Source organism: Fopius arisanus, unplaced genomic scaffold, assembly GCF_000806365.1.
Source record: "Fopius arisanus strain USDA-PBARC FA_bdor unplaced genomic scaffold, ASM80636v1 scaffold00001, whole genome shotgun sequence".
Classification (NCBI taxonomy): Eukaryota; Metazoa; Arthropoda; class Insecta; order Hymenoptera; family Braconidae; genus Fopius; species Fopius arisanus.
In genome coordinates this window covers 2617743-2637894 of record NW_011887740.1, presented here as the reverse complement: position 1 = coordinate 2637894, position 20152 = coordinate 2617743, and the positions used below count along the sequence as shown (strand labels likewise).

Here is a 20152-nt window from a genome sequence, read left to right as displayed (position 1 = left end):
CTTAGGGGGCTTAGGGGGCAGGGGGAATAAGAAGAGTGGATGATAGTTGTACGTGAGGGACAGAATGGTGGTGTATAAACTAACTAGATAGAAGGAGCCCCGGCACATTGCCGTTAACGAGTTCGACACGGACGACGAGCTAACTCCCTGGAAACTGCCTCGAGTGGATTGGCTGCGGTACGCGCTCCACAGTCACTATGTATCCTTTCTATATGCCGTTACATATCAGCATGTACTGTACATAAAACCACGGTTTTTTTCCCTTTCTCAGTGGTAGGCTAGCTTCTCTCTGTACATACTTCGGTGTGCTTTAAAAAAGTTTCTCGCTCCGCCAAAACTTCTGACTCCATTTCCCACTCAAGTTTTTAATTGATTTTGTTTACCGTCTGGTTCATAAACTCATTCCTTTTATTCCGCCTCGAGAAAAATTAAAAATCCCACCACTAGTCGTATGGTTAATCTGATTTTTTTTTTTGCGAATACTTTTGCTCGGAAGGAGCTCATTAAAATTCTATTTTCTTTTTTTGAGATAAATTTGAAGAGCATCTAATCTGATCAGATCGAATCTGATTTCCTAGGGGTTTTTTAATAGTTAATCGAGGAAATGGAGGTAAATATATGGATGAGCTGATAATTCGCGGTGGATAACCTGATGATCCTGTTTTGAAAAAATAAACTGGGAATAAATGTTGAGTGAGAACGGCGAAGTTGGAGACAGGTTTGAATTTTAAGGAGTGTTCCTTCTTTAAAATAGCACAGCAAATATTCATCAATTTTACATCAGCAATTCCCCAGAAATTTGCAACCCCCAGCAGTGGAAGGTCACGTATTCAATCTAAATTCAAGTTGATACACATTCCTAAAAAAAAAAAACTAGACCGAGAGAAAAATCTGACCCGCATAACGTGAGATGACTCGGGGGAATTGAAGCTCGGCAAAAATTTGTTGCGGGGGCGTGCAACGACCGAACATTGTTACGATGAAAGACGATATACCCTCCCCCTCCCAACCTCTTTACTTTATCCAGAGATGGTGAAGTTAACTGTATTTCCTGTTTTTCATTTTAATTTAATTTGAATTTATAAATAATTATCATTTTAGGAATTATTAACGAAGGAATGCCTTGGAACTGAATAATATAAAGTGTAGACAATAGACTTCATTCGAGGAATACAATCGTGATTTTTTCACACCCCCCCAACCCCTCCGCCAGGTTGCCATATCAGTAAATAGCATCATCCCATTATGTTTATGAACATAAATTCCATCGACATATAGACACGAATATTTAGTAAACCAATAATCGATAATGACCACAGCAATAATATCTATTACCACATTAACCTTCACGAGCCCACTATAAGATATCCAGAACCTAAATAATCGTCAAAAATTGATATCAAATAATTGAATTTAATAATAGAATTATTAACTCCAAAGCCATGAATATACTTGTCAATGAGCTAAAAATTTTTTAGACTGGTGGATTAACTCGCCTTTGGTTAGCTATAAATCTACCATGAGCCCAAAAATATTTTCTTGCAATCGTATTGACATGTACTACTTGTTATTCAGCCCGTGGGTCAAGCAGGGATCATGAAGCACCGCTTCACGTACTGAGTGACAAAAAGTTCCTAACAGCCTAGTGACGAAATATAGTATAATGGCCCTGTGGTGGATTTCGGTGTATTTTCTTCAAATGTCTGACACACAAGCCTCGAAGTTGTGGTGCAGAGGCGTTCGCTCTACAAGCGCCGTGATTAGACACGCCACGGGTCCCAGGAACCGGTTTTTATTATAGCTTCACTCACTCCTTACCCCCACAAACTTGTATTACATATCCCCCTGTCTGCAGTAGGCATAGGTCGAGGCAGATACTTGCCAAGTCGTACAAGTTAAACTGAGAGGCAATACACATGGAGATATATAACTATAAACCGGGAAGGGCAAACCGTTCTCGCCTGAGGTCGAGGCGACTTTCACCTTGCGTAATTCCGCTTTACCTATTTCACCATTTGTATACCATTTTTTTTTTACTGTCATTTTTCACGCCACTGTTGCAATTACTTTTTCAGGGGGTTTACTGGCAAGAATGTATTTCTACCGATTAAATTTATTAGTGCTCAAGTCATTTGTTTGGGACAGGTATTTTAATGGAGATTTTATGGGGGTTTTTCGGATTTTGTTGTCTTGAGTATATTTACTTGGTTGATTTTTTTCCGCTGAAGATGGAGGTTTTACTTCAGCGGGATTATCGGAATATTGAATTGAATTGCTATTTTCAAAGTGTATTCACTTTTAGAACGGAGTATTGTACTTCTCCTTTTATATTGTAGCAACGAATCGTATTAATTGGATAGAGGAATTTTATAGAATTGTTTTTTTGAATTATAGGAGTTCCCTGAAAAATGCAATATGAAAATTTGATTCCATGTTCCCCAGGTAATCCAGAAATGACTGAGGGCAAACCGAGTGATCTCGAGTGGTCGGGTCTTGGCATTGAAATCCACAAGCCCCTAATCCTCTTACCGCGGATCGAACTGTCTCATCAACGAGTCGATACCGCACCAGAGGATCGCATTAACCAATTAATCCGCCCCGACGAAAAACAAAGCATTTTATATCCATCCATCCCCGGACACGTTGAGATATCGTGTATAACAAGTGTCTCGAGCTCGTGGCAGATTCCAGTCTGGAAAAAAATAGGGGGGTAGGAAAAAAAGACCGGCAAAAAGGGAGGGCTTGTGGTAGGTGGAATAACACCGAGTCTGTATTTGTGAGAGAACGTGACGCACGTTCAGCAGGTACGATCGGGTACCTGTCTGGACGGGGTACCGGTTTAACGTTTTGCCAGGTATAAGAAACCCAGTTGTCTTGGTCTCCTCTTCGTCGTGTGAAGCCCATGGGAACCGGTCTTTTCATACAACCACTGTACTTCGCCAAGAGAAAACCGGTCCCTCCGGGGAGTTGTTTCTCCAAGATCACACGGTGTCTTTTCGGTGAATCGTTTTTCGCTGATTCCACTCGAGAATTTTCAAGACGTGTGTTTTAACATCCATCTGTTGAGACACCCTGGGGGTCTTCTAAATTCCAGTCTACTGTTCTCTATTAGTCTACCCTACGCTCTAGTCCTAGCTGCAATTTTTGGATTCTCAAATCAATCAAGTGGCTGGACTAAAAATTTCGTAGCAGAGTACTGATGGTAACGAGGTCACTTGTTCATTGCTGTAGGTTTCGGGGATTATCTTGCAGTCTAAGGGGAATAGCGAAATGGTTTCAGGATCTCTTTTGCTGAGCCAAATGAAAGCCACAGAAAATGTCTTATGAGAATTTGAAGATATCAATTGGTTAATTATATTCAGAGACAACCTTCATTGAATTTTTCGTGAATTAAAAATCCTTGAATATTGAAATAACTTCTGCATTTAGATTTTCAATAAGTCTAAAAATGTAGAATTATAAATGAAGCACTTCAAAAAATACCGTCCATTCTCCCAAATTGAAAGGACTTTTCCTTGAATCAAGAGTGAAAAAGATCCTTCCAGATCTGTTTAACAGATCAAAAAGGGACGCCTCAGAATAAAAAAGTCTCAATAGTAAATAATCTGACTCCCACATTAATCTCTGAATACCGTTTTCATCTATTGAGTGAAGAACGGAGTTGAAGTACTTTTGGACTCATTATAAAAATCCTTTTAAAACAGCCAAGCCCCCTGAATCACGCTATTTTTCCATTACTTTCTTCACCTGAAAATTGCAATGAAATGGTCTTTTTCATTCGCTCACTTCTCCCCACGATCTCGGGGTTTCCTCTCTTTTCTTCGAGCTTCCACGAACTCAATTACCCCCGATTATAGCCAGAGTTGCGTAATTTTCTCCGATCATTATCCAACAACATAAATTATGTCGTTAAGTCCTGAGATGCCACTGCGGAGTCATTTACTGCGCTGTTCATTCGTATTTTCATCGAAAATCACCATACAGCCGGGTAAATATCGATTCTCGTTAATGTTTTCATAATCCGGCAGATAAAAATAAAAAAAAAATCACGGATGCCTGAGTAGCTCTTTCTTTTCAAGGTTCATTCTATTCTATTCTCCCCACTACTTCATTCCCTTTCACACAGCTCACATCTTCCGTATATCCGAGAAGTCGTTATAGTCATTATAAATAAACTGTTGGGGCTATAATTAGAGAGACCTGACCGTTGCCGTTTCGAGCATACTTGCGCCAGGTAAGACGTTCCTATTTTTTTTTTATTCATCCAGGAATGTACTCAATGCCTCTTCATCCCTTTCCGCATTTTCCTTTATCCCTCATTCAACCCAAAATGTTGGGGCATCCACTTTTTTTATCCTCATACCTGATTTCGGCGGAAATACAGGAATTGCGGAATAATCTTGATATTGATTTTTGAACCTGGAGGTATTTATCCGGACTGGATAATTTTTTTTTTGTTGGAAAATTACTCTGAATTGCTAGTAACAACAATTGAAATTTTTAACAAGGATAAAGGGAGGGGGAGATTTCTGTGGAATTCTTCATTGATCGATCAGCTCATTTAAAAGTTAAAATTAAAAGTTTCCGGAAGTTGTAAATTTTTGTAAATATACTCGAGACAACTGTATTCTGTATGAATTTGTTTGGCATTCATAAATTGAATTTCGCAATTGAACATTTCAAATTCACGATTGGGGTCAATCATGTTTCGAAAATTGATAGATATCGAGAAAACAGGTGCTTTCGTCCTTGAATCGTTAATTAATTAGAAATTCAGTGGAATTGGGTACTGAATATTCATATTTTCATAGGAATCTCGCTTATGAGATGGGTTATGCGCGCCTGAGCGTTATGTTAATGATTTATTTGATCAATATGAAATCTCTTGATCAGCCAACCATTGGTTCCGCATACATTCGCTTCCTAGAAGACCACAAAACCCACAACAACCGAAAAAAACACGAAAACCTGAAATTTCACTATTTTCCCAATGAATCAGATTTCATATGGCCCTCAAAAAAATGACGACTCACTCATCTCCGCAATTTCAATTCTCCCCACAAGTGTAGAAAGTTCAAGAGGTAAACCTTAACGACCATAAAAGTAATGACCCATAGTCGACAATTTCTCCCGAAATGTCCCACAATTTCCCATAAAAATTCCAAACACCTTGAAAAAAAATAGTACTCAGACAATTGAAAAGCCCTATTAAACTCTTGCTAACAAAATTTACCTTCCTTTCCTATAAAATTTCACGACATTTTGCCCATTCATTTAAAGTCTCATGGAAGAACACAATAATGTGAATGAGAATTACGATTGGAATTTAATGAGAGCTGCGGGCATGAAACGGGTACTTGTGAGTTTGAATTTCCGAGTTGGAAATTTCGTCGAAGGGTTTTAGACCGTACCAGTTTAATCACCGAAATTCCCCCAGTGAATTTACGGGAGGTGGGTGGAGGTGGGTGGGAAGTTGAGAATGAAGCCTGCGTGATTTCATCGCAATTTGACTCGCCACGGGGTGCACTAGCCACCGCCCGTACCAACACCCTTATCCAGTTACACCAGTACCTACGTCACCTACGTCTCTTCATTGTTCCCATCTTGGTTCAATATCCACCGCATACCCGAGAGCCACTTCGAGTGCTTTATAAAGGAAGTGGTAAGGTCAAGGATTATCTCACCCCACATCTTACCGATTGTCATCATTTTTTTTTTGTTCACTCTTTCAAAAATTCCTTTCACACTCCGTTGGGCATCATGCTAAGACTACCTCTTGTCTGATTATAAAAATGATGTTAAATCATTCAGATTGTATTTTTAACTTTGCCATTTTTATGATTATTTTTTTTCGGGAAAAATTTCAAAATTCATTTTTTCAAATCGTCTTGAATTAATGAAGGGAGAATTATTTCACCCCATCGGTCACGGATAGTTATAAATTATTATAAATTTGTAGAATTTGTAAATGGAAGATGGTGTCATTATAAATCTTGTAAACTGTTATTATTTTCTTTATGAGTAAATCATCATAATTTTTTTACAGCCTCTGGGGATCATATACCGTGGATAATTGGTCTTTTTATCAGACAATACAAAAAATGATTTTTAATCATTCAAATTGTATCGTCCCCGTAATACTATTTTGAATCGATCATTTAAATCGTCCATTATAATAATTATCAGCGTAAAGTCATCTTCATTAAATGGCAGATAGAATTACAATATGTAGGCCATTTCGACTCGAAGCTTGAAAAGAAACGAATGATTTCTCGGAGGATAAAAATAAGTACGGAATTAGAACGGAATTATAAAAAAATCCCAGAGTACGGAAACCTCGACTCAATCAGGACCTAATTGGAAGCTTGAGTGTTCAACTCAAAATACAGAGACATTCTAATGACAATAAAGCAATCGAAGTACTTGGATATCTTTAACACCGAAATCCGTCCAGATAATGGAGCCACAAATGGGATATAGACAGGTCAACGTCTAATTTCCGGTTAATTACCAGTGAATTTCCAGTAAAATCCCAAACGGTAACGACTCGCCCCGGATTCCAAGAATCATCATCGATTTCAAACGAAAAATGACAATAATAGAATCAGCGGAAAATCTTAAATAATTCCAGCCATTTACTTTCAATCCCCGACAGGCAATCCTATAAACGAGTTTATTGTGTCTGCGGAAGATACGACAATCTCCGCAGCAACGGAACAACACTGGACTTTAAACCGCAGAATAGAACAGAAAATCCAGTTTCACTTTGATTCCACGCCAGTAGAATCTGTAGATTCGATCTTGGTGACGGCGTGGGCCGTTTGGGGATTATCGATTCACCTCCCTGGGTTTCCAGGAGAATAAAGTGTGAAACTGGGGATAATAAAAATGCCCGAGATTCCACGGAAATACTCTGACCTATTCGGAATAGCCTGAACTTTCTTACTGACAATCTGTCGTTGCAGAGAAAAAAAGAACATCCCAGGAAAAATTCCGTGATTCCGGAAAAGAACTCTCAATCCTAAATATGTTTGTTGCAACACTCATCGGAGGTTAATCACTCAATTCTAGTGGAAATATCCGAGGATTTCAGGGAAAAATCCATTAACTTATTTTTTCGTGCACGGAAAGGAATATTCAGGAAAAACGGCGGATCTGTCCTGTAATTCAGGAAAGTGAGATGAGGATAATTTGATGAAGCTGTTTTTAGACAGGAATTTATTCAGAGCGTTCCGTAATTTTTTTCTTTTTTTTTTAATTGCGATACCGTCACGTAAATTGAGAAATTCTGTAATTTTGATTGAATAGAGATCATGATGAGAAATCATAATCGATCATACTAGAATAGACCGTGTGGAGATCATACTCATTAATTTTCGTTAATGTAAAAATCTCAGAATGAAAGGACTTTTTCTGAAATTAAATGTATTTTCCTTGTGAAAAATCGTGATGTGAGGATCCGGAGTGAAACAAATGCTCGAAACAAATGCCAGGGTAACAATCGACTAGAGTGATCGTGAAAAACCGGGAAAACATATCGAGGAAAAATGTTTCAATCGTCAAGCGTTTGTCGAACGTGCTCTCCCATCACGACGAGAGCTTTTTTTTTATTCTCGCTTATAAAAAACCGAGAGAAAAATCTTCTCCATAAAATGGAGACGAAACGTTCACTTAACTCTCATGGATACCTGAAGAATGGTAGAGTGGATTTTGAAAAATTTGGTGCCACATTGAAGGTACTTATCGAAGCTTCAAAATAAGACGTCAATCATTTCAATTGCATCGTCAGGTAATCGAATATCGAAGATGGAAAAATCCAGTGGAAGTTTCGAGCGTTTCCCAACAGTCAATAGCAGCTGACAATAGTTTCTCTAGGTTTTTCTCTATTTCATCGTGAAATTTCCGATAAAAAAAAGTGGGGAAATGCCAGCAGGTTAGATACACACTGGTTATTTATACGTTATCCAACAGAATCCGGTTACGACTTTATAGTTCCGCATTAGAGCTCTCAGACGACACATTATCGACTTTACTGTTGGTTCACGGTCGATCGTAAATCCCATTTACTCCGCTTACATAGTTATATCGTTGTATATAGGGTGAAAAAAAAAGAGAATGAGACAGTACGTAGAGCTTGTGCGAGAGGGCAAAGTTCTGTTGGAATAACATGGGTAATTTTATTCGAGTTTATCCGAGACGTTATCCCCCAAACTCCCATACATTAACACCAGCTTTTAATCTTCGAGTTGTTTTTATACTTTGTGTTTTCTTCTTTACTATTGAGAACCGGTTTTGCGGATTTTTCGCGGCCGTGGAATGTTTTTTGCGGGGGATTAACTCACGGGCTTTGAGCATTTGAATCTATATGAGTGATTTTTATTTCTCGGAATGAGTCATATGCGGCAATTTGTCAATGTTCAACATTTTCCGACTGAAAGGCGAGAGATAAATATTAAATATCTGTCGTTTATCGCACGGAGAAAAATCGGCAATAAAATTTATTTTCGTCCGGTATTCAAAAATCCGATGATTCGAGTAAAAATGATGTTTTTTTATAACAAAAATTCCCCTAGAATATTGTCATTTTTTAAAGAACGTGAGGGTAAATTTTATGATAATTTTTTCGGGCAGAATTAATTATTGGGGATTTCCACAAATAACGCTTTCCACTTTTTCAGAAACCTACAGGTTTTATGAGAATACTCATAAAATTTCAGGTTATTCTGTAAATTCCACAGTTTACGTGAATTTTTATGCACGGAGAAAAAAGTGGGGGAAAAATTATGGCGCTCGTACCTTAAATTTGGTGCGAACCGCCGTTCTCTGGATTTACTGCGCGAAATGAAAAAATTACCCCGGCCGCAGTACTTTTCCATACAAATTGAATAATTTATGAAAAATCTTGATTAAATTTGAGGTCTGATTTTGAGGAGAACAATTCGGACCAAATTATTTCGATCCTATCCCTTTCAATAAAATGTATATTAAATTAACTCAATTAATTCATCAATTCGCCCTGATATTGAATAAAAAATTGTTAAAAATGATTATGAAATTGAATCCTAATCTTGTCCAGACTTATTGCATTATTCAACAAAATTAATAATGCCGGCTCAAAAATACCTTGAGAAGCAATTTGAGCCCAGATTTCTCGGCACAGATTTTCACTTCATTAAACCATTCCCCCCATTCCATTGGGAATAAAAAAAAATGACAATTTCTAGTGGGCAATACGAAATAATCTGCATGCACGTATGCGTAAAGTTGGCGAGCGGTCGGAAAATGCCCGGGGAATGTTTCCAACTCGGCAAATAGTTCGCCGTTGAAACTCAAAACTTTTCTCCCATTTCCCTTTAGCCAGTACTTGGTAGAGTCAAGTAATGTGGACAGATTCAACATACTATAAATGCTCCGGGTAAGCCCCCCACTCCCCTAAAAAGCCCCCGGGAAGTTTGAAAAACATCGAGACACTCTTCGGAATTGTTTAACGACACATTCAGCCGTCCTTTCTGCGCAGAAACTATTTCGATAAACGTCAGGTGGTTGAATGAGTTTTCCTCGGGGTTGCCACGACCATCCCTATCCTGACCCTCAACGACTCCTCCACCCCGTCGTTATTGTTCTCGAGAGCTCTCACCAGCCTCCACCCTCGGCTCGGGTTATCGACCGGTCATACCCCGGAACCTCGTCAAGAACTTTACCCCATTCGCAAATGTAACACCGTAAAAACATAAACACCGAGTGAAAAATATGGAATAAAAATCGTGTGAATGAAAGGGTTTTAAATTACCTTGAATTTTATAGGCATACCGGAGGTCATGAAAATTCAATAGTCTTTGTATTCAAATTTTTCCCATCCATTTCATCCGATTTTTGCCGAGAAAATTTCTAATTAACGAAAACTTTTTCCACCGACTGAATTTCCATTTGATTGCACCATAACACAAAAACTGTTGAGCGGGGAAATTAAATTTTTCAAACGGAGACTATTTCATCGCTTTGACTAACTTGAATTTTCAATGAAAATGTAAATATTCAGTAGTAAATTACATTTCATTTACAATCGATTGAGAATGGATATACACACCGAATTTACAAAGTCATTATGAAAATTCGACATCAAATCCAATTTAATGTTCAATTGATTGAAAATTCAGAGAGATTGCCTGCATTTCCCAAATTTTCCGGCTTTTTCATTGCTGTACAAAATTGTTAATTATTCAGATATTTGAAAAACAAAGTGATTAATCAACGAATTGAAAATGAATTTCCCATTATTTCCCAGGGTTCACGTTAAAAATTGCAAGTGTAATTTGTTAGACTGCGTTCGGAAAATTCGGAAAACCTCCTCAAGGCATCTCTCTCTCTCTCTCTCTCTCTGATGCTGAATGCCGATGTTGACTAAACGACTGATAATTCAGAATGGATTTAGTCGACGTACAGAGGAGAAAAAGCGTTGAAAATAAGCGTGGGCTGTCGATTTGCAGACGTTAAGGCGGGAATGTTTGGCGCAGGCCGAGACCTCGGGGGCGGGCAGGAATAACCGGCCTGCACCCCCACCCACAACTTTGTACCTACTTCACTCAAGTATACATTGAATCAGGTCGATCAAAGTGCAGCCAATAAATATTCCCAGTCTTATCCCATTATTCCATTATCCCACTGAGTAATAAACCACACGTTAAATAAATCAATAGCTGCACCTAAAGAAAAAGTACCTCTCATCTCTAGTCTAATCTACCACTTGGAGCAACTTTACCTATTATAAGTTTCAAAAATAGCACAACAACGAATACTTTTCACGTCTTCCAATGAAAATTCCGTGGAAAATTATGGGAGCAATATAATAGTTGACCAATTTATAAAGAATGTATAAAAAATAAAAATAAACCATAATTTATATATTTTCCTTACTAATTGAGCCAATTCAAGACAATAAAAATGTCTGCAAAAAGTACCAGTAGTGGCAGGTAGTTATAGAATAATATTTGTTATCTGGTTGTTTAGTGACTTCGAAAAGTTGGTGGAAGTGCTATCTGTATTGATTAGAAAAAAATGTTGGGTGTGTTTGTAATACGAATAAAGACGAGGTCGTTAACGTTCTCATCTCTGCAGATTCAACTCCCCTGGGACCCGGATGTACGAAGATAGAACGTTAAGACCCAGTGTGTTTATGTGTGCAACAAACTCTAGAAATGAGATGAATTTTTGGCGAATATCCAAAGCAACTGCTGCATCACCGTTCAACACACGAGAGCCAATCTCACGTTTCGTTGATGTATAGTTATCTCCCACCGAGAGTGACCTCCATACGTAATAACCCGTGGTGTTCGTCATGAGTTGAGACTGAGGAAAGCCACCTGTGTAAATTTACTACTATTTTTCAGGGCAATTAACTCCACTTTTCAACTCGTTCAAATCTTTTTAGAAATTTTTCTCAAAAAGTTCAGCCAATTCTGAGGACAACGACATTGAAGTTTATTTTTTACCTCGGAATTGTTCTAATCGATCAAATTTCAACTTCTCATTATCTATGTTATATCAAGCTGATATGATTCGAGAAATCCGAAAATTCATTTTTTAAGTCCTATCCATTGTGTATTGATAATTTATTACCAAATTACCAATTACCAAAAATTGCAATACCTCAGTCGTTCTACATTCGAAGAGAGAGGATTCAATTTATTGGATAATTGACTGAATAAACGTTTAATTTTCTGTAGCACCGAGAGACAGCTAGCCTAAGATTTCATTCTAATCCCAATAAACCTGAAAATTACCGTTTGATTGAACATTCAAGAAATGACCTCATTTTTTCACCAGAAAAATGTAGATAAAACGCCCGTAAATTTGTCATTGTTAATTTCGATTTCCCTTTGAAATTTCAAGAGTCATTTTTTGGGAGTCCGGGAATTTCAACCGAAACGACCAATATCCTCTACAGAACACTGAATATTCATGTCAAACATCAATTTAATTCCCTGACACACCGCACACGTCAAAAACCCAAACCACATCTCAGAAATTGCCCTCCCCTTCCCACAATCCCTCAAATTCTTTTCGCTCCAGCTACCCATAAACTTTCGTTGAATAAAGTGAATGAAAAATGAGGCAAGTTCTCAAGGAGTTTCGGAGGGTAAAAGTTGTCAGAAAGTTTTTCACAGCGATAGCGCTTCGCTAGTCCCGGCTTCCTGGGACTTTCAATCTCGTCCAACTTTTTCGCCGTTTCCCCGAGAGCGCGGACGGTGGAAAAAAAATTGTTTGAATGAAGAAAAAAAATAGAAATAAATACCAGGGGGGAAAACCTTCCAAAATATCCACCTGTCTCAGAGGGGAAGATATAAAGAAAAACAAGTGTGTGTCTGGCACCTGCGGCCCTCGATTGAGTGATGTTTTCACAAATCCTTGTTTACCCTCAGACCCCTCAGGCACAGAAACGACTCTACCCGCTTGACTGAAACCCACATCGGCTTAATGACTCCAATCGTCATTAATAAACCCTCGAAAACATGTGGCGAACGTGGCCAGGTCCTGGGGACCCCTCGGAAAATCCTAGCTTCTCACTCAGTCCAATGGGAACTTATGCAACTGGAATTCCATCAGTAACTCCAACGGGATCGATAACTCGTGCAAGTTCGACACTCTCTGAGGGCCACAAACTTCACGATAAGCGGTAACACAGCCTTTGTGTACCTCAGACGTGAGTCCCTCATTCCCTCGTATCCGCAAACTTGGATGGCACCTATACATGAATAGACTCCAGAAGTTATCATCGAGTTGAGGAATACACAGCCACTTCCCATACTGTAACTCGCTATTGCAATGTTTAAGTTTTTTCATTGCACTTTTTTTTACTGATACCTTGGAGATTTTTATAGAGAATTTTAGGGTTGAAGAAAAATTTGGGTGAAAGATTACAATGTTTTTGTAGAACTTGGGGAGAGAGTGTCAGGGAATTTTACTTGCGGAAATTCCGATGAAATTTCAAGTTTTGGGAATCAACGATGTAACGATTTAGTGATCAATGTGGATTTTTTAATGGAATCATGGATATTCAGAAGAAAATTATAATGAAATTTCGGTTAATGAAATAGTCAAGAGTCGATTCACCGGAATTTTTGGGATACCTTCACTTGTGGAAAGAATTTCACACTTTGAGTTACAACACTTCGGATATGAATGGATAACAAATGTAAACACTAGCTGAATTCATCGATGAAAATTGCTAGAATTCCGGATTTTCAGGAAAATTTCCTTGACCATTTACTCCACATGTCAATTAAAAATTAAATCAAATTGTTAACTAGCCTCTATCAAACGATTTTGAATTTCCACCCTGAATTCTCCCTGAACTGAAAAATTTCCTAATTCATTAATTTTTATAAAAAATTATCATTGTGTCCCCGTTTTTTCCGAAATCACCTGAAATATCTCTCGAAATAGACTCACGATCCCCATGAAATACCAATTGTTCCCCTTTTCCCTGGTTCATTCAATTCATCGCGTAAATTTCAATTGATATTTGTCGCACGGGAAGAAGGTAAAAGTGAGCAGTCAACCTCGGGGCATTAAACTTTCACGATAACGACACGGCGTTTTCGAGTTCTCGGCGGCAGTTGCAGTGAAAAAAGAAATAAAAAAAAAAAAAAAAGTAAAACCCGGTGGAGAACGAGAGGCGCGCGAACTGCTTTGGCGAAGAAACTTTACGCGTACAGTTTGCCAACGATAATTATCCGAGTTTCTACAAGTTTCTGGTGCACGAGAAGCGACTGTGTTTATGGGAGAGCCGACCAGCTACCTGGTCCCAGCCAGTTGTCCAACTCCACAGTTATTGTTTTCACTGTCTCCCTCAACTTCTGTTACGCTTCAAGCATTTTAGGAAGTATGACATAACGAGAAATATCTTTTCCTCCATATGTTTCGACTTCAAGTAATCCGATTACCCGAGAAAATAGTCATTTACATCCCATTTCGCCGCATTATTCATATATTCGGTAGTTCTTTCACTGGCGGCCCAGAATTTCGAGAAAAATTCAAAGGGTTTATTCAAAGCTCCCTAAAACTGATGACCAAAAAAAAAAGTGTCATGAGACCAGAAAAGAGAGCCCCGAAGACGACACGGAGAGACGAGAAATTATGCCGACAGCAGTAGACTTCAAAGAACTTGACTCTTTCCCTCGCTCCGTCTACTTTATTACCCACGAAGATGTAGGAGAAAGAGATGCGCCAATGAAATTACTGGAAAATGTCACACACGAGATCCAACTGCATAACACCGTCTGCAGTGGAAGTAAAAAAAAAATTCAACTTCGCTGGGAGTTGACAAGTCATTTTTAGGTAAAAAAATAGATTTGATTCAGTCAAATAGAATTGCACGAATCAACTCAAAAAATCATATCGATTTTTTTTTTATGGATGGAGTGGATTTTTTTATGACTGAGGTCACCAATCAACGAAATCTATATGTCGTATTTTCGAGAGGCACGCGTGAGTTTCATTCATAAACCGGACCATCCGGTTTTGCCATTATATTCCGACTCTGTCTTCTATTTTTCCCTCATTCCTTATTTCTTCTTTTTGTTTTTTGCAACCTTTTCTCTTTTACTTTTGCCACGAGACGGCAAACGAGCCATTGCTGAGGCAAAAAGAGGGGTGTGCAAGAGAGGGGAAATGAGGGAATGGTGGAGAAGAGTCGGGAACTTGTACAAGATGAGAAGACGGGCTTGTAGGCCAAGAAAGAGAAAAGAAGAAGCACGAAAGCGCCAGCCTGAATAAATGGTTCGAGGAACTGCAAACCGGTCTCAACAAACAAAAGACTTCGTCTCGCTCCTCTATTACTTCGTTTTATCTTCGTCCTTCTAAACTCGGGTAAAAAGTGGATAAAGGAGAGTCGAGGCTGAGTCAGAAGCAATTCTTTGTACCTCCTAAAACTCATTCAATTAAAAAAAAAAGGGCACTAAGAAATGACTTCTTCATTCGTGCTTTTATTTCTAGGACTTTTTGCCTTCTTCGTTCGGTCAAATTGTCGGGAATCTGTTGAATTCGCTCTCTTTTCTATTGTCGTGGGATAGGGAACGAGTGTCTAGATCTGGCGCGACCTAGTAGCCGAAAACATCGTGGAAATAAAATCTGGCCTGATGCCAATTCGTGTGAGTGGCGAAAAACTAGGGGTACCACGAGCGATTGAGAGGTTTTCGACTCCTTCAGGGCAAGTCCATCTAAATCACTCGGTTAAGCCAAAAGAGTTGTCATTTTCGGAGATTTTTTTTCCAATTTATACGGGCGGAGGAAAATTTACTATAAAAAAATTGCCCTGACTGTTTATCAATTTTTTTTAACCTCTAAAAAAATTCTGGCCGTGACATTTTCGAAGCACGGGATAAGTTTAGTAAAACGAACTTTAAGGGGAATGCATCAAAAAATAATAATTTTGTAATTATTCCAGACCGAGAGACTTGAATCAAATCAAAAATCGAGCAGAATTGGTAATTTCTTTTAAATTGTTGGCTAAAGAGAATAGCAATATTGACATTAATTACTCCTTTCATGTTCCGCCCAGATAAACTGTGGAAAAACCCTGGCTCTATGAGGCGGAAGCGGACAGGGTGGGATGAAACGTATCGTGAATCACATGACGCCCTATCGGAAATCGAAGTACGGATAAACCTCTATTGGGAAGATAACGATTAATAGCCGCCATTCACTGGACCCGAGTATCTTATCTCATTCGCTCATCGATGGACTTTTTTTCAATATCTCACATTGACTCCGTATTACACGGCCAATTAATTCGCCGTTTCGTATATGGCAGGGGTGAAAGTATCCCGGGTCGAGGTAAAAATACAGGATTTAATCGGTGGTAATTTTAAATGCTAGGACTCACCCTTTTCAAGCTGCGGGGGTACGAGCACTTGGGGTGATGCTAGGGCGACGTTTCCTGGTCTGCCACGAGGTCTCCTCCCGACTCGCGGCTGCAACAAATGTCATTGTTATGTCATTGTCATTGTTATGGTTTCAATTAAAAACGGTCTACATTTCTCATTTATCTCGTAAATTTTTTGTTGAGTACTTATTTTTCAATGAAAACTGGAATTTTTAAACTCATAATAAAAATTCCACATTTAATACATTTAAGTTTTCACTGAAAAATTTAGGAAAATGATTTTTGGACTTTTTAACATGTTCACGACATTATAGTCAATTCAATATTCATGACATTAACTGATTCGTTAATGACTTTCTGGTTGTAAAAAATGGTTAAAATCATTGGAGAGGTTTTCTTTAACATTGATTTGATCAAATCAATCAGACGGAATTTTTCCGCTTGCATGTAATAGAAAAAATAATATTCTGTACAAAAAAATCCCCTTCGCGAAAATAAAACAATTTCCTCGTACTTTTGTTTTCCGAAATTCCGTCAACCCCTGAAAATCTTCCTCCTAATCCCTCCATGACCTGGGGAATTCCGCGCTATTCCCCCGGAATACTTCGCCACCCCCAGTACGTCACCACGATCTCACTCCCACCCCACCCCTCGCTAATTAAAATTCATGAAATTAAACGAAAACATTCATCTCCAGCTCCCTGCTTTATTTACTTAAATTTCCATAATAATAATGAGAAAAGGGACCCCAAAAAACAGAAAGACTACTTGTGACAAGTATATCTCGACGCGCTCACAAGTAAACTTGCCTGAAGTAGCAGTTGGCACTGCAAAAAAAGTCCTCTATTTCTGTTACAAAGAAAAAGAAAAAATTCCCGACAAAAGCCTGAAAATTTTCTCGTATTTCTCTTGTCCCACATTTCGTCGACTCCATAAAAATTGCCACCTCCTATTCCCCCCGATGACTCGCGGAATTCCGAAATGTTTCCCCGAGTACTTCCCTATCCTCCGTTCGTCTCTGTCAGGGCATTTTTGCCCCCCCAACTCCACCCTCATTGCCATCGCCGTCACGGCGCGGAGTCAGATAATCGCAAAGTCCCGCGCACCAGCGTCTCGCCTCTTTGTTGCTGCTCGTAAAAGGATACCCCATTGCATATACAATCGCCGAGGCTCATCCGCACACAATCGCAATACCCTGTACAAACACTCTCCCTTCCACCTTCGTGTACATTTAAAAAAGTTCTCCTCCCACTTCCACCCACCACCCGTTCCAGTCTCCACCATGACAACGACACTCGGCTTTGTTCGACTCGTGCATTTATTAGTGCAGATAAACGGGACGCCGAGCGTGCAAGAGACGACCGGGATAAATAAACTCAACCAGAGAGACAGGGGAAAGAGGTGGAATGTATGTATGGAGTAATGCGATACCGCGACCGAGGAAAATACCAGGAAAAAAAAAAGTCAAGGAAAACACAAATGATAATTCACTACGCCTCGCTTTCCACGTGGCACCGAGGCGCACGATATAGCTATTAAAAACACGATACAACTCTAAACAGCAATAATATTGATTATCGTCTTTAAAAAATACTTTTCCTCTTCGTGAAGAAAAATGCCTGAAAGCTACCCCCAAAAATAAGCAGGTAATTCTCCCTTGACAATTCCCATGAAAATATGACTGAGAGCTGAAAAAATTCAGCAATAGCTAAAAAAATGGTAACCACCCAAAGTAGCATGCGAATAAACGCAAGCTGCCAGTTATTCGCCTAAAAACTAAGAGTTTCGAGTTTCCCCTCGTAGAAGTCGAGACGACAAATTGCCAGGGTGAATTTAAGATGCGTCTCCATTCGGATTTTACAGCAAATTGGGGTTAAAGTCGATTGGCCAAGTGCCAAGGTTCTTGCCCACCCTCTGGTTCGCCATCCTTACACCCTGATACTGTCGTCGCAGGACTGCACTGCATTCCGCCGGTTATATCCAGCTACACTTTGCATTCATGCAACTTGCCTCGACGTACTAGACCCATAATTGCACCTCAAAATACCTATCCCACCAATCATGAAAATATTCTATCCAATAATTCACTGACGCGACGAGAGAACAGAATAAGAACAAAAAATAAGAAACAGGCTTATCTCCATCGTGTAAATATTGAAATTCAGCTCCAGACTTTAACCTTTCGACGTTTATTGAATCAAGCGAGGGATTTAGTTCGTGTGGGCTCTGAATAATTTCACACAAGTCTGAGAGCAATGGGCTCACGGAAAATGAAAATACCGCGGAAATCATAAGACTAGATTTACGAGAGTCGAAGAAAGATAAAGCCTACTTCAAAACATCAAATACCCTACGGTTAAAAATAAAAATGCATAAACAAATGTCACATTCTCTACCGCCACGTCGACTAATTCGTGACTGCATTCCAAAAAAATGATTCACTCAACTCAAGTGCATAAGTTTACCTCATTAGTACTAAATAATTTTTATTATTACCAGCAAATCTTTATTTAATGAAATTAGTATATGAAAATACTTTTTTTTAATCATAAAATAATTCTTCGAAGAAATTGATTAAATAAAAAAATTTTCTGAAACGAGTCGGGATTTTCAGATCATCATTTCAAACATCTTTATCTGATTTGAATGAATCATTTGTCTGGTAGCATTATCCAAGAGAGTAAGTGGCTTGTGGGTGGAGGGCAAAGGGGAAGGGGAGGAGGTGGGGGTGTTCTATTGGGTGGATCGATTGAACGGGGTTATTCGAGTGTCGCACGTCGGTAATTCGATATTTTCCCCTTAACCCTCACCTACGCACTCCAACACTCGAAAATTTTCGCCATGATGGATAACATTTATCCCCGCGTCGTCATGCCACCCATTCCCTCGTGTTTTCCCTTTTTATTCCCAGACATGTGTGTGAAATCGTCGCGACAAATAAAATGTAAAAAAAAAAGTGAATAAATAAAACAACGAAAAAGAGAGGATGAACGTTGAAGTGGGCGTGATTGGTCCACGGCTTCAACTTACTTTCGTTTTTTTTTCCCGTGCCACTTGCCTCGTCTTTAATATTTTTAAACTAATAATGATCCGTGTCTCCCCCTCTGAGTGTTATCCGTGGGTCAACGAGGGTCACCCGTCACTTATTCTCATCAATCAGTCTCTACCCCGTTGATAACGATGCACCACACTATCGAGAGAAGAAGAAAAAAAAAAATCACCAGTAATATCCGGTTTTACACTTGTCACACACGTCAAATGCGCTCCCAGTGGCCCTTTCCCAATCCCCGGAATTCAATTCCCATTCTCCGAATACTTGAAACACCCGATAAATCGCCAATCGCCCCTCCAAGCTGCTCAAGTACGTGCTTTATCCCAATTCGATGAAAAAAAAAACGAAAAGCCAGCCCAATACTTCACAGTGCGAAATCCCTAGTAGCTATCGATTCGACGTAAAAAAAAAAAATAATTGCAGAGACACTGATCCCGTCCTGAAACGCCAATCCCTTGGAGGAGGGAATAAAGAAGGGTAGAAACATGGCCATTCATGAGCCCCCGGAAAATCACGAGGATATCGATCCCCCCAGAGAGCTTGGACGCGTGCGGATATCCACGGGTGGATAAAGTACCCCATGATAAAAACAAAGAAGACAAAAAAAAACAAAAGAAAATAGAAAACACCCAAAACATGGGAAAGAGCCACCCGGAAAATACGCACCACTTGATTAATGACGGCGAAAAAAAGTGCTGTAGCACGCACGCTGAATATCACTGATCATCACCAGATTTGCCCCAGTAGCCCGATCCTCACCGACAATATCACACTCCTTAAATCGATAAATCCCCTCACAATATCCTCAATATCCTCCACCTCAATTATCGATACCACCTCGTACTATCCTATTATATTTTCATTAAAAAAAAACCTGGAAACACTCCGTGATTGTTAAAACGTCGCTGGGACGTGAACTGCGATACGCGCGGGCCGCAGTGCTGCCGTCTACTGGGACTGTGGGAGGCTCGAGGGCACCCGCTTCTCCCCCCCCGTCGCTCACCAACCCCTTTCCACCCGACCCGACTCCCGACAACACCCCCCACCCACCCCCGCCCGACCAATCGACTTACACAAACGCAATGAGCGAGAATATAAAAGCCCCCACCACCACTTGCCAACTCGAAACGCCACGACGATGACCCCCGCGCGCGCACACACTTTGCCATGTCGGCGCGACCATATACCATACCCTCCTCCCCCCCCCAACGGCTCCT

General features: G+C 39.6%; 1 protein-coding gene across 1 annotated transcript in view; it reads right to left on the bottom strand.

Moving 5' to 3' along the window:
* Kdm3 (Lysine demethylase 3) overlaps nt 1–20152 on the bottom strand; it is a 121309-nt gene that overhangs the window by 57577 nt on the left and 43580 nt on the right. Inside the window, exon 7 of the mRNA XM_011316496.1 lies at nt 15884–15971. Coding sequence (XP_011314798.1) covers nt 15884–15971 — 88 coding nt within the window. The remainder of the gene's footprint in view (nt 1–15883; nt 15972–20152) is intronic.